The following is a 15,761-nucleotide window of genomic DNA, read 5'->3' on the forward strand; positions in this document are numbered from 1 at the left end:
GTTTGAAATTTGAAGATTACACCTTCTATTTTTTTTTATAACATCATACTTTATTAATCATAAATGTACGTTTACATAATCTTCATGCAGAAGATTTGTTATTGTTAAAGGAACATAATTATGAAAAATAAAAGAACCCGTATGAAGACTTGTCTTTGCAAGCTTATCAGCCACCTTATTTGCTTCTCTTGATACGCAACTAAATCGAACATCTTCAAATCGTCGAGCCCACCACATGATATCTCTGATCCAGTTATAGCCTGAGAAATACAAATCCTTATCTCTCAAAATCTGAATGGCTTTTAAGCAATCACTCTCCAAAATAATTTTTCGATAACCTTTCATCCAACAATGTTGAAGTGCCATTAATAAGGCTTGTAATTCCGCATCTAAAACATTTCCAACCTTTACACCCACCGATTGTGCTGCCCCTTTATAAATTCCATAATCATCTCTTAATACCCAACCAGCAGTACCTTCCCTCTCTGAACTTATGTAAGATCCATCTACATTACATTTCATATACCCTGGAGGTGGTAAAAACCATTGTTTTGTAGACACAGATTCTCTTCGTTGGTGTGTACTTGATGCGTCTGTCATAGGTTGTGCTCCTATGTTTCTCCATTCATTTGCATCATTCTTTGCATACCCAAGAATAAGATTCCATGCTGTATGTTTCTGTTGAAAGATTAACCTGTTTCGACTTTTCCATAGTCTCCATAAGATCCATATTGGTAGGTCATTGTAATGTTGTAACCGCACGGAGGAACTAACCAATAGACAAGCTTGTATTCTCTCCTCCAGTGTTGCATTAGGATTGTCAATCGTAGTATTTGCAATTCCAGAAGCTCTCCAGATTTGTTTAGCATAGTCGCAATCAAAAAAGAGGTGGGACTCTGTTTCCTCTGTTTGGAAACATCTCTTACACAACACATCCCTTGTAATGTGTCTCCTCCTGAGATTATTACCAGTAGGTAGACTACGAGAGAGTAACTTCCAAAGAAAATGATGTATTTTCGATGGGATCTTAGTTCTCCACATTTTCTGTTTTAATAGTAGATTCCCATTTGTGGGTTGAACCACAATGTTTTCAGGCAAGTGCATTGCCACCCAATAACATGATTTAACAGTATAAATACCATCTTGAGTATAGTGCCATCCAACTAGATCTCGTTGCGCGACATGACTGATTTTCAGTGAGACAATGACTTCATAATCTTCCGGATCCACCACAAGCCTCAGTTTATCCAGATCCCAACCGGTTTTAAAAATTAATATATTTTTTAAATCTTAAACCTAACTCTCTAGTCCCCACCTTCTAAAACTCTGCTCATCAAATATATACACCAAGTCTAGATTGATTAAGCATATAAATGTTTTGATCCTCTTTAATAAAACATTTCGGCAATTTTGTGTGTAATATTTAAGGAAAACATTTTTTTAGTGCTATCGTAAATATCTTTTTTTCTTCCCTATCCATTTCTTTAAATCGTAGTATATATTAAACAAAAATTATATTATAATCATAACAAATAATAAATGTTTTTAGGGCAATTCTTTTAAAACACACTAAAATAAGTTTTTTTTTCTCATCAACATACCAAAAAGAAAATATACTAAACTAAATTTTTTCTCATTAAAAAGCACATAAGAAAAAAAATGAATTTCATTAAAAAAATAAACGACTCTTATATCCTTACTTAATGATACATAAATATAAATTATTATTTAAATAAATAATTAAAATAAAATAAAAAATTCCTTTTGTATTTTTGAAATTATAATTTTTAATTCTAAATTTATTTATCTTTGAAAACGGATATTGACCCTCTCATTCACTGCATACTTCTCTATTGCCTCTCTACATTTAGCTTGTGAAATAAATTCTTGGCCAACTCGAAACTCTACTTTGCCCTCATCATCATCTGAGTCTTTACTCTCAACATAATCATCTCTGTAGAAGTCAGTTTCATTGTCACTCTTCTGTTCCTCTTCCTCTTCGTTACCTCCAATGAGAACATCATCGAGATAAGGATCATCAGCTCTTACAGCAAAAAAAATTATGTTTTCCAGTTCGCTTGAGGCGTTCACCATCTCCACCACATCTGTATCAGAACATACATCCTTCCTCTGATCAACTATTCCAGAAGAGAAATAAGAGAACTTATTCATGTTCTCTGGAAAACCACCACTCGCAATCATACTTTCAAGCATCTTGAGAGTTGGTTCCTCAAAATCAATCCTACAACATTTTTTTTCACCACCATTGTATGTTCTATCTGCTGCCCAGTATCCTCTAACATGTAAACGAATATGAATTCTCCTGTTTACAAATAAAATTTTCAAACCCATCAAACTCATAATGAAACCAATGAAACCAGAAGGGATCAGTGAAAAAGTATGTTACCTGTTCATCCTTAAAGCTCCAATCGCAGAAAACTTTTTAACCTTCTTGCTTCAGTTTGTCTCAGGCTTCTTTCACTGTCCCTTTTTTATTTTGACACATAACACACGAAACACAAAACGACTCTCTCAGCCTGTGTCGTATTAACCCTCTTTCAATTCTCACAATTGAAATTCAAAAAGCCCATGATTTGAAAAATGTAAGAGTCATCATCTCTTTCTCTCGATAGTTTGAGAAATAGTTAGGGATTAGAGAAAGCGTAAGTTAAAAGTTAAACTACCTGATGTTTTACATAAATTCTGTGTTGTTTTATTAAGAAATCATGTAGTTTAAAAAATAATCAAAACTCAACGTTTTGTTTAAACGGTCAAACTAACGGAGGGGCTGTTACACTAAGATAAGTGAGTTGGGGGGTTTCTATGTTGAATCAATACTTGGGGGGGTTTATACCCTAATGAAACATAATTGAAGGGTTTTGACATTAAAAATCTATTAAATAACTAACCGTTTATGATTGCAAGGTGTTGTTCTTCAGTTATACCATCATCAAGATAAGTGGTGTCTCCAAGTGTAAAAGGTGTCCTGCAAAGAAATTGAAACTTGGCGACGCGTAAGGCACCAGAAGTGACATAGACTATAACTTCATTCCGCCACTCTTGTATACTCAGCAGTATTTCGACATCCTCTGTCGTGAGAACGGTATTAGGTGGTGATTTGATGACATTTGCCTCTAGAATAGTCTCGGGTAAGCGATATGTTAAAACCATAGAGGTTGTTGGAGATATTAAAAGTTCTTCACGAACTAACGCCATGAATGCGTCTACATGCTCATTGTTCCTGGTAACTATGTAGTGCTCCAATTCACAAGAATCTTCATGGAATCTCCACCCAACGTCATCCTTCTTCATCCATTCACCACTTTGTATACGCACCATTTTACCCATCTGTGGAAGAATTTAATGTTTCTACTTAACATATTTAATTATTCTTGCATGCCACTAATATAGATGGGGGGAAGTGTGAACGTAAGAACAATAACATACCTAAAACAAGATGTACAAAACCTACTGACGTAAGTTGAAGTTGCAATTGGGGACTGTCAATGCCTGATTTCTTCCAAAGTAGGTGAGAATATGATTTCGGCGTAGGGGAGATCAAGCTGAAGGGATTATTTATAGCGCCCTGCAAGGTGAACATCAGGCTTTATGTACACGTTTATGTGTAAAACCCTGTTGACGTGTACCAATCATCACCATATGTACGATTAATATAAAATATTGAACACTATTGCAGGGTTAATAGTGACAATTCACTTATAACCACATAAACCAACAAAGTATCTTCTACCTGTTCCAATAATCACGTTTATCATTACCCCATTTTTAACTACCGCGGGTGTAGATAAAGTTAAGGGTTATATTTGTCGTTCAGTTCAAGTAGTATGTAATATGTCACTGGTAATCATTCTTGCCTTTGATTGCCTTCTCATCTGTTTAAGTCTTGGTCAACTTGAGACAAAATTACTGGTTATAATCAATACAAATTCTAAAACATAGACTTTTGTTATCCCAGTTCATATTACTTGTTTCGGATTGGTTTACTCTTCATTGGGAGTTTATGGTTTGTTTACGGCTGCATGTTCAAGTGAATGTTTATAACTTATGTATTGATATCAGTACATTCTCACACATTCTCACATTCATCTTTATTGTATTTTATCATCCGGATCCATCGTGTAAGCTCCATATTTTAAGATGTTCTACTATATTAATATTAGTCCAAACTTCCGCGATTCTTCTAACGGCCACACATACGCTAGTAATATCTTCTACTATTCCTGTCATTTCAACCTAATTTCAGTTTTGTTAATTCACCAGCAATCGCAGGCTATAGATCTCTTGGGTTTTTAGTTTGTCTAAGTTCTCATCAAAATTGAAACACAACTTAGCAGGTTTTCATGAGGCATTCTCATTTCCTCTTTCACACCAATGACAGTGATTAAACGAAGTCAGATTGAAAGTCGATAGATAAACTTAACGATAGTTAATAGCTGATTATCCTTTCCAGGAGAACTCTCAACTATCATTTTCTCTCAAATGGGATAGCAGCAAAACTCATTACTAATTACTTCATGTTTCTTTACTCAATTGGTACTTGGTATTTTATAACGAGCGATTGAGACATGAATATTGATTGTTATGAGTGTCCTGCTACCCCAGTCAAGCGACACAGATAGAAATAGTCGAAGGAGGAAGTTTTGCAATCATTGTTTATATTACCAGTGTCTATTAAATTGGGATAGTGGAAAGACACATTAATATCACTTTCATATTTCTTATCAGAAGTAGTATATATTTGAATATACAAACCGCTATGAAACTTGAAAATTGACTATAATGTGTCACCTACTACCCTAATTGAGCTACAATGGTAGAAAAGATGAAGAAGAAAGTGGTGTAGGTAGATTGATGGGGGAAACTTGCTATCTATCTATAATAATAAAGCTGAGTTTTCTCTCACCTCAGCCCTCCACATCAGCACATAGCATGGGGCTTTTGTTGACAGGTGGCATGATCTTTTCGATCATTAAAAATGTTCTTTTCTGTTTCAATGGGCTTCGGTTTTTAAGTGTCAATCAGTGGCCCACTAATTTGTTTCTCATACTGGACCTGGATTTACTTAGGGTTTCTTTCAATAGATATTAGAGGAGTGCCCCTTTGCGTCTCACCATATCCCAGCAACGTTTCTGTGACGTTTGCAGTTTCCGTTTTCACTTCCATTAATCATCTAAGTGATTTCGTTTGTCTTCTGTATAAAGCGGTGTCTATTAATCCATTCATATCCAAGCTTCGTCATCGAAAACCCAGTTTCTAGATCCTCTATACCGACAAGAAAGTCCAAAGGAGTTTAGATCTTGAAGCTTTGATATATAGATTACAATTAAGAGTGTAGAGTCAAGAACCAAAAGATGAGTGATACAGAGGGGGCCAGGAATGATCTAAGATGACCTTTCATACACACAAGGAGTTGGTGTCAGATGGGTTCAAGAGAGTCACGTATGATGGGTTCGTCTAAAGTTATCAGCGACAGCTCTATCTATGTTTTTGTATGTGGTCTGATCGCTCCTCTTAGTCATATTCAATTCGGTTTCACTGTAAGAAGAAAGTTCAACCCTTTCAACTTTTGTTCTTTTCCATTTGTAGAGAGTTGTGACTGATTTGTATGGTTTGGGTCCAGTGTGATTATTATTCTCCAACAGAAGCTGCGATCACTAAGGACCTCGGTTTAACTACTGAATCTGAGGTAATTAACCAATCTTTCTGTCTAGAAGTGTCTGGTTTATTCTTTGTCTGACTTTGATCTCTTGTCCATGTATTAGTACTTTATGTTTGGTTCTCTATCCAATGAGGGTGGTATGGTTGGTGCAATTGCCAGTGGTCAGAACGCATAATACATTGGATGAAAAGGGGTATTGTGTAGTTTCCTGAGTATTAAATTACTCTGTTTTGAATATTGATCCAGCTAATGACAACTTCCTTGCTTACTTAGCCCTTTAATTGTGTGTTTTCTTGGACAATCTCTGATGATTGCTGGTTGGTTTGCATATCATTTGCAAAAGTGAGTGTTTGTTGTTTTTCAGTTTCTTTATTTGACCTTATTCTGAAATTGTTAGATTGGCCTTACATCATACTGGTTTTGTAGGATACTTTTTTTCTTTATAGGGAAGACATTTAGACGGCTTTGGTGTTGGGATCATTTAGTGGATATTAGTCCTTAGATCTGGCTTACTTAGATCTCAATGGAACATCTATCACTGGCTATAGTTTTTGTATCGCTCTAACACATGTGTTATGTTGGGTTATTACACAGGCGAGAGGTTTAAAGAAGCATATGAAGAGGATCAATGCTCCTAAATATTGGATGCTTGACAAACTTGGTGGTGCATTTGTTTATCTTCTGCTACGAGAACTTCCGTCTTATCTATGATATCAAAGGACGTTTCCGTCTTCACTCCCATCAGGGACGAGGAATCTAAGGTTTTGATCTCTCTTGCTCTTGTCATAATTTAAAGTAATGCTTGACATGAATGTGTACCACCAAGATTTTTTTCTTTTCTTATCTACAGTTTAAGTTTTGCAAGGTTAGAACTATCCAGTTCGAACAAAAGGGAATCCCTTTCCTGAACACATACGATGGTCGCACATTAATAATGAAACCATTAAGATCGACTTGGAGGAGAACAAGATTGTTGAGTTCATCAAGTTTGATGGCGGGAATATTGTATAGTATCTATAATAATAAAGCTGAGTTTTCTCTCACCTCAGCCCTCCACATCAGCACATAGCATGGGGCTTTTGTTGACAGGTGGCATGATCTTTTCAATCATTAAAAATGTTCTTTTCTGTTTCAGTGGGCTTCGGTTTTTAAGTGTCAATCAGTGGCTCACTAATTTGTTTCTCATACTGGACCTGGATTTACTTAGGGTTTCTTTCAATAGATGTTAGAGGAGTGCCCCTTTGCGTCTCACCATATCCCAGCAACGTTTCTGTGACGTTTGCAGTTTCCGTTTTCACTTCCATTAATCATCTAAGTGATTTCGTTTGTCTTCTGTATAAAGCGGCGTCTCTTAATCCATTCATATCCAAGCTTCGTCATCGAAAACCCAGTTTCTAAATCCTCTATACCGACAAGAAAGTCCAAAGGAGTTTAGATCTTGAAGCTTTGATATATAGATTACGATTAAGAGTGTAGAGTCAAGAATCAAAAGATGAGTGATACAGAGGGGGCCAGGAATGATCTAAGATGACCTTTCATACACACAAGGAGTTGGTGTCAGATGGGTTCAAGAGAGTCGCGTATGATGGGTTCGTCTAAAGTTATCAGCGACAGCTCTATCTATGTTTTTGTATGTGGTCTGATCGCTGCTCTTAGTCATATTCAATTCGGTTTCACTGTAAAAAGAAAGTTCAACCCTTTCAACTTTTGTTCTTTTCCATTTGTAGAGAGTTGTGACTGATTTGTATGGTTTGGGTCCAGTGTGATGATTATTCTCCAACAGAAGCTGCGATCACTAAGGACCTCGGTTTAACTACTGAATCTGAGGTAATTAACCAATTATTCTGTCTAGAACTGTCTGGTTTATTCTTTGTCTGACTTTGATCTCTTGTCCATGTATTAGTACTTTATGTTTGGTTCTCTATCCAATGAGGGTGGTATGGTTGGTGCAATTGCCAGTGGTCAGAACACATAATACATTGGATGAAAAGGGGTATTGTTAGTTTCCTGGGTATTAAATTACTCTGTTTTGAATATTGATCCAGCTAATGACAACTTCCTTGCTTACTTAGCCCTTTAACTGTGTGTTTTCGTGGACAATCTCTGATGATTGCTGGTTGGTTTGCATATCATTTGCTAAAGTGAGTGTTTGTTGTTTTTCAGTTTCTTTATTTGACCTTATTCTGAAATTGTTAGATTGGCCTTACATCATACTGGTTTTGTAGGATACTTTTTTTCTTTATAGGAAAGACATTTAGACGGCTTTGGTGTTGGGATCTTTTATTTCACACACACTTTGTATCTTTCGGTTTGCTTATAAGTTGGAAACTTGTGTTTTTTTTTTCTTAAATCTATTTCAAGTATTGAAAATGGATCCATGAAAAATCTCTAAATAGACCGACTCTGCGTATGCTGGTTTGCTGCTCCGTTTTGAATCTTACTTTATTTTATCAAAAGTTTAAAGGTGTCAAACATTTATGTAATTTAATTGATTTGCAAAATAATCATGTACTAGCATGTGACATCCAAAGACAACTTATGTTACGCCCGTGTTTTCTTATATAAATTTTAATATATTTAATCTATTATATTACTATTAGAATATATAAAAATCATCTTATTTATTTTTACAAATTATAAATTATAATTTGAATTTTAAATTATTAGAGTGCAAATGCTAATAATATTGATATATATATATATATGTGTGTATATATATATTATGACTTAAAAAGTATATGTTGTTGATTTATATCTTTAAAATAATTAAACACTGAATTTTGTTTCTTATAAGTTTTATTAATGCTTTAGATGTAACTTTCAATTAATTTTATTATTCTATTGCGATAAAATCGTGTAGAATTACATGTTTCAATAAAGTTAACTTATTTAATTGGTTCGAGAATGTAAACTTTGGGCTTTGTTAATTTATTGTGTTTGAATCTTTTTTTCGGCATCCTTTTGTAAGATACTGACCTCTCACCCAAATGAAATATGATGTAAATGAATAGATTGTATATTTATTCACCGTCACTATTTTGTTGTGAAGAGAAAAGAGTGATTTAATAGATACAAAACTAAATGTTTGAATTTAATTTTTGATGTTTCAATTTCTGTTTTTTCAGTAAAATAATAATAATTTATTTGAAAAACGTAATTTATTTTTTACTTTTAAGAATATAATTTTTTTTTCTTTTTGAGTTTTCTATATTTCGTTATATCATATTGTAGAAGATAAATATAGTCTTCATGATTTTAGTTCCAAATATTTTATTTTCAATATGTTTTTTTGTTGTTCAGTCTCTTAAATTGCTGGTGCACAAAAAACAGTCTCTTAGTTTTATTTTGCGTAGTAGTAGTCATGTTACTAACCACTACCAACTAAATAAAAAAACAATTTTGAACTCATTAGAAAATAAAACATAAAAACCCGGCGCGTAGCGCCGGAATACCACTAGTTTATAAATAAATTAGAGATACTCCCAAAAACCCTACTAAATGACAACAACAGTAAATAGACCCATTTAAAGGATTAAACCCAATCTAGTGATTATCAAGTCCCGAAAATATAGACATGTATTAGCATCAGCCCAAAACCAACAGTGATGTTCTGAAATAAAAATATATAACTCTAATCTTAATCGAACGGTTAGAAATTGTTATGAAAGAAGAGGAACGTAATATAACTACAATTTTGATTTCGAATATTTTCTCCCATCGCTGTCAATGTCGAAAGCTTCAGGGTGTGAGAAGGTGACAAAAATTACCGACTACTGGATAACGTAATATGTTTCAAAGAGAGACGGGAGGTTATTCGAGTCATTTTACTCTTGTCCATCTCCGTGTTCTCAAATTTGTTAATAATATGCATGGTTCCCCAATTTCCATACGGAATTTTTATATTAATCTAATTGACCCTATTTTGAATCCGTCCATAAAACCTGTATCCTTAAAACTATGTCAACAAATATGAAAATACACTTTCATAAGATTTAAATTTGATTTTTTTTTTAAATATTAAAATACATATATACATATGGATATCAAAATTTAAGAAAAAATCAAATGATTTACTTTATATATGTATATATTTATTTATACAGTAGGATATAAATAATGACAAATATAATATGATAGGGAATTTAAAAATGTTATTTTATTATAAAATAATATTTTTATTGGATATAAACATAAAACATATACTCTTCTTATTTTTTGTATGTGATTTCTTTTGTTTAAAAATGTCAAATGTACTCTCTTTCGTTCATAATGATAGACCATTGATTTTACCCACTTTTAGCCATGGTTAATAAGTGTTTTATTAATTAATTACTATTATATAGAGTCTATTTAGAGTATTTACAGGTTCAGGTACGTTCTGGAGAAATATGGTGATTTTGGAGCCTTTTGAGGTGCAAAACTGCACAATCGTGTCAGATGTTTAGATATGGATTGAGATATTCCCACCATTATATTGAGCCCATCTTTCAACACAAGATATAACTTTGCGCTAGCTTTCCAATGCCGCCAGTTGGAGGTCAATCAGCATCCTGTAACAGACGTTATGCCCGTTTTACTGAAGAGTGGTCAGTCTGCCTCGCGAGAGGAAGCTGTCGAGGAGATAAAGGACTGTCGAACGACGGTGAACTCTTGACATCGGTAGTCGGTGATGCCAGAATATGGGCTGAGCATATTTTATGACCGACTGAAGCCCATAAGCAACCACAAATTACCAGAATACGCTTGGACGACCAGAAATCCTATTTATGTTATTTATAAGCCATTGTTGACGGCTATGCTATCTAAGCTTTCTTTAATTCATTGTTCTTAGTTAGGAAAGAAAGGAGGAACTCCTTCAGAGTCCTCATGGGACTCTTTTGGTTTTATCATTGCTTTTATCTATTCTATTATATCTATTCATCTATGATTTCTGTGACAAACTTCATGTATGAATAGATCCACCTATTAGGTTTAGGGTCCAGATAGGATGCGGAATTAGCCCAAAATATAGAATTGCTAAGTTGTTAGGATATTCATCAATAGGATGTTCTTACTGCTTGTGTTCTAGAGTCGCGAACTAGAACATTGATCTTAGAATCATTAGGCACAAGCGATAGCTTGTTTTTTTCTCTGAATAGATCCTCATTGAACTAGGATTGCTAGAAACAAGTGATAACTGATCTAGGAACCCTAGTGAGTACTTTATCAACATGCGCGCAAAGCTTGCTAAAAGTGTGTCGATCGATATTCCAATAGAATAATCGATCGACGTCGTGAAAGGTGTGTCGATCGATATTTCTCTAGAATCATCGATCGACACTTTCTAATTGATCGACAAACGATAGTTGAGATCATTAGATCTAGTCAATAGACAAATCTAGAAAGCGAGAGCCGACCGATTTGTTCTTCACTCTTGAGCTCTTTAATATCTTGCATACAATAATTAGTCTCTATATCATTATAATCCTGATTACCTGAATAGAAACCCTAGATCTAACAACTATCATTCCATCAAACAACCCTCAATCAATCAGCCGAGCAACTGCCCTGCTCACCACTGCAATTTACTATATTTACTACTTTATAAACTATTAGCCTAACTTAATCATATAACTATTAGATCTTTTTGTGTGCCCTAGCTTTCTGTGGATTTGATCCCTAAGTATTACAATTGAACCTCTTATTTGAGAGAGTATAAATCACTGCTTAGGGTACTTTGAGTGATATCACATAGATAACCTAACCAAAATAATTATAACTTAGTTACTTTACTAAACTAAGAGTAAACTAAAAGAGTCAACTCTCATTTCCTTTTAAAAGGACAAAATAGTTCATAATTATGTTTGGGAATCCGTGCCTCAAGTGATTTGTGTCCTATAGTTAAAAAAAAGTGATAAATGTGTCCTATGGTGTAACTCACTCTTTTTTAAGATGCACATAGATAGAAAAAATTCTATAACTTCATTATTTTAATTTAAAGAAATGATTACACATTGTTGGAAGCTAGAAGTAGAAACATTTCTCATAACTCCACTGTTCGCCTACATTTTGCAAACCCACAAGGTCTGGTGAAGAATTGGAATCGCAGTGGGACTGTCCATGTGGACGCGGATCAACCCCTCTAACAACTCTAGCCCGAAGTATAAATTACCAGAGAATTAGATTACATATTTAGGTTAGTTAATAGTTATGGTAAATTTATTTATTTAAGTAGTTAAAGTTTTTATTTAATCGGATCCGGATAAGTAGACATCAACAAGAATCCGAGTTCATTTTATTGGGATGTACATAAAGCAGAGAAAACATTAGTTCCCAAGAAGCAAATGTTGATGTAACCAATTCCTCATGACCGAAAAGGCTTCCTCCGCGTCTCTATCATCTTCCGGTGTCTCCGGCCGGTGAACAAAGCCGTGGCTTCTTCCTTCAAACACCAGAACCTTTGACTCTTCACCAATCTTCTCCACAATTTCTTTCAAACCCTTCACTTGGCAAAGCGGGTCTATGTCCCCAGCAATGAACAAGACTGGTACGTTCACGTCTCCGGCCACCGCAGAGTTAATTCTCGTCCCATAGAAAGAAATTCCGGTGCTGAAGTAACCGTTCTTGTCGGAGGCTAAAACGTCCACCACGCGTCCACCTCCAAAACAAAATCCTATCACTCCGAGCTTCTTGGATATCCCGGCCGCTGCAAACTCATCAACCATCCATTCGGTCAAGGTCGTTGTGTCTTTTAGGATCCGGTTCATGTCATGTCCTCTTCTCCATTCCTCGTATTCAGACTCTGGTTGGTTTTTCGACCATGAATCTCCACGGAACAGGTCCGGGACAAGAACACTGTCTCAAAACAAAAGAATAAATTTACAATTTGAATCATCAAGTTTGGGATTTGAGATAGAAAGAAGAAAATGTAGAAGACGGATACTTGTAGCCATTGCAAGCGACGCGATAAGCGAAATCGCTGGTGGAGGAATCTTGGAAGCCGAAGACGTCAGAGAGTAAAAGCAATCCAGTTCCGTTGTTATTCTTTACCGCCGTTAACAGGTGAGCTTCTACACCGTCAATTGACACTTCTGTTCTGTTAACCAGCTCACAAGTTTCTTCTTCTTCGTCATCGTCTACCTGTACGTTAACGGCGCCGTCAGAGGTTTCGAGCGCAGATGGATTTTTCATAGACCGTTGTCTCCGGGAGCAGCTCGTGATATGTTTACCGATCTGACAAAAGATTAGTTTAAACCCAATCATTACTTAAGATTTTTAGTGCTTTTATTTCTGAGTGATAATGACGAAAGGAGCTAATAAGTAAGATGCAGAATTGTACAGAGGGAGGGAGAGGTAAAGGGCACGAAGGACGCAGACGGTGGCTGCCGTGGCGGTTGAACAGTGGTTGTGCTCCGGTTTTAATGGAGTAGGAAAGAGATACCAAGGACGCAGCCATTGTAAGTATCTTTCCAGGATCAAGGGTCCAGAACTTCCCTATAATTTGTTTGGATATTTGCTGTTGAAATTAATAAGTAACAAGTGGATGACACTACGATCAGAATAATATGTTTTTCTTGATATAAAAAGAAAATTTCATGTTTTATCAAAAAAAAATAAAATAAAAAAATTCATGTAGGGCTAACTTTTTTTTGTCATTTCAGAAATTAATTTCACTAAGATATTTTATAAGGCTGGATAAACCAAAAACTTAGCCTAAACAGAATATGGAAGACAACCGACAAAAACATACAACCTTCAGGAGTTACAATATTGGAACTCAAACTTCAGAATATATGGTAAGACCGGAAATTGTTTGAATGAAAATATTTTTCTTAAATATATTACTTGAAATGCATAAAATATGTATAGCATAGATTGTTGTGGAGAAGTCTAATCAAATTTAATGACCTTAAACAATTATAGAGAATTGTAGAGAAATCTTAACAAATTTAATGACTTTAAAACAATTATAGAGAAGTGTGAACTAATAATCTAATACTAATGTGTGTGTGCCATGTCGAGTGACTCGAAGAAAGATTTGTTCGGTTTCGGTAAAAGTTAGTGTATATGAAATCGATTTTTTTGTATCAAGTTTTTATTCATTCAATTGATCATTCTATAAACCAAAGATTAGTTAAAAAACAAACAATTTTCTTAGAAAATAAATCTTGGCCAAGGTTTATTAAATTTTATAAGAATTGGTCTTGGTCAAGAAAAACCATGGTCTGTTAAATTTTGTGATTAATTTTATGATTAATATCATATTTAATACAATATTTATCTATGTTAGTGGTAATTTCAGTACAAATGGTTCATTTTTTTGTGGTCAAAATACAAATGATTCATATTCAACTTTACAGGATGATAGAAAAAGGTGATACTTTATCATGCTACTTTCTTTCCGTCTCTAGTTGTTAATAAATCATGATGTTTTACCTTAAGTCTACTGCCATATGACTACGAGCTATTAGGCATCACTATTTGTTTCGATAGCACTAGGAGAAACAAAAAGTGTGGCTCACGGCTGCAGTTCTACTGGTTGTTTTACCACGTGGTTTTTTCTTCACGTCCCGACCGTCCAGAGTTAATGGGCCACCCACATCTGCTCTCTCGATCCGTGGACTCCATCACGTTTCAACAATTGGTGCGTAATTATTCCAAGACTCGAAATCATTGTTTACTAATCATGTAATCACCACATAACATTTTCCCGTGCTTTGGCCTCACTCAAGACGCCTATCAGGTCAGAACCAATATAGCTAACCAGCTCTGATACCACTTGTAACCCCCCGACCGCCCACGGCTAATGGACCACCCATGCCCGCTCACTCGGCCCGTGAGCCCCATCCCGTCTGACGAGTGGTGTGTTAACTTTCCAACCGCGAAAGTCTTGTTTACTGACCCTGCAATCACTAGATGACCTTTCCACATGATTTGGTCTCACTCACACGGTATTGAAATTCATTTCCCAATAGGTCACCCATCTTTCCACTACTCCAGCCTTAACTCTGGAGTTCTAAACGGATGTGTGATAGAAAATGTAAGTCAACTTTAGTGATATTGATAGTCAAATCAATTCTTTTAAGCCTTTCCATATATCACAACTCGGGATATTACAGTTTTTTGCTTCCAAAGATGTGTCTGGGGGACTGAAGCTTGTCACCTTAGAAGGTGTTCAGATTTATACCTGCAACCCACACGGAAGTTGACAACGTACCTGATATAGGCACAGAAACTACACCTGAACTAGGGGCCAACCGGATGCACCATTCAGCCAACCGAAGGACCAACGAGGATATGTGTTTCATCAAACTCATCAACCAAGAGAAATTTTGCCATGAAACAAATTTTCATGCATTCTACACTCAACAAGGAGTCAGGAACAATTTGAATCATTGTCAAAGCTACTCGGACCAGGAAGATATGAATTTTACAAGCTGCAAGTTCCTCAGCCCGTCCATCTTCGAGTATCCGAGTTTAAAAGTTATTTCAAGCCCAATGAAAAAGCGTTCCGACTAAATTCAACTCATGAGCTTCAAGATGGATCTCTTAGCTTTCAAACAAGCCAAGAATCAGGAGAAAAGTCCACGGAAATATGAAGTTATGGTTCAATCTCCAAAACCGGCTTAACCAGCTCTACACTTGTGTAAATTGGAAAATCTGGATTTGACATCAAACCAAACTCAATTTTGGAAACCAGGAGAATTTTCCCAGCTTCAAGAGGCCCAAAAGGCCCACTACAATATCTTAGGAAGCGCAAGACCACACTGAATCAGACAGATCCTTGAAGAATCAATCCAACCAAACTAGAGCCGATTATGGAAAGACTTGGCAATCTTTAGGTTTAATCATTTCCAAGCCAACCAACTCCGACCAGAAGATATTATGATTAAACCAAGACATCTAGAAGACATATCTAACCATCCAGGAGAATCATAGACGTTCTTACAATGCACCAGCATGCTTAAGATCAGGAGGATCTACATTTACTTCAACTTTCCTTATTTGGAGCCTCTTGCAATAAAGCTCTAACATCTATTTTCCTTTCAATTGAAGCACGACCTCAGCACATTCGAAACTCTACCTCTCTCTCTATCGCTAT

The 15,761-nt window shown here is 35.5% G+C and overlaps 2 protein-coding genes across 2 annotated transcripts in view; one reads left to right on the top strand and one right to left on the bottom strand.

Annotated features, from left to right (window-relative positions):
- The window catches only part of LOC117128145, a 734,122-nt gene that overhangs the window by 252,562 nt on the left and 465,799 nt on the right, over positions 1-15,761 (top strand). The gene's annotated exons all lie outside the window — the stretch shown is intronic.
- LOC103839987 (carboxymethylenebutenolidase homolog) lies at positions 11,865-13,250 on the bottom strand. Its single transcript, XM_009116468.2, has 3 exons — positions 12,999-13,250; positions 12,603-12,892; positions 11,865-12,514 (listed from the first exon to the last, which is right to left on the bottom strand). The coding sequence occupies exons 1-3, from the start codon at positions 13,113-13,115 to the stop codon at positions 11,986-11,988; spliced, it is 936 nt and encodes a 311-aa protein (XP_009114716.1). The 5' UTR covers positions 13,116-13,250; the 3' UTR covers positions 11,865-11,985.

This window comes from Brassica rapa, chromosome A09 (assembly GCF_000309985.2).
Source record: "Brassica rapa cultivar Chiifu-401-42 chromosome A09, CAAS_Brap_v3.01, whole genome shotgun sequence".
Classification (NCBI taxonomy): Eukaryota; Viridiplantae; Streptophyta; class Magnoliopsida; order Brassicales; family Brassicaceae; genus Brassica; species Brassica rapa.

What these genes read in the sequence shown, in the direction of transcription:
- LOC103839987 (XM_009116468.2), bottom strand. Translation starts at nt 13,115, where the DNA reads ATGGCTGCGTCCTTGGTATCTCTTTCCTACTCCATTAAAACCGGAGCA. An exon ending in CTTTACCTCTCCCTCCCTCT is followed by an intron (nt 12,893 to 12,998) that starts GTACAATTCTGC and finishes ATCTTTTGTCAG; the next exon opens with ATCGGTAAACATATCACGAG. An exon ending in GTCGCTTGCAATGGCTACAA is followed by an intron (nt 12,515 to 12,602) that starts GTATCCGTCTTC and finishes GTTTTGAGACAG; the next exon opens with TGTTCTTGTCCCGGACCTGT.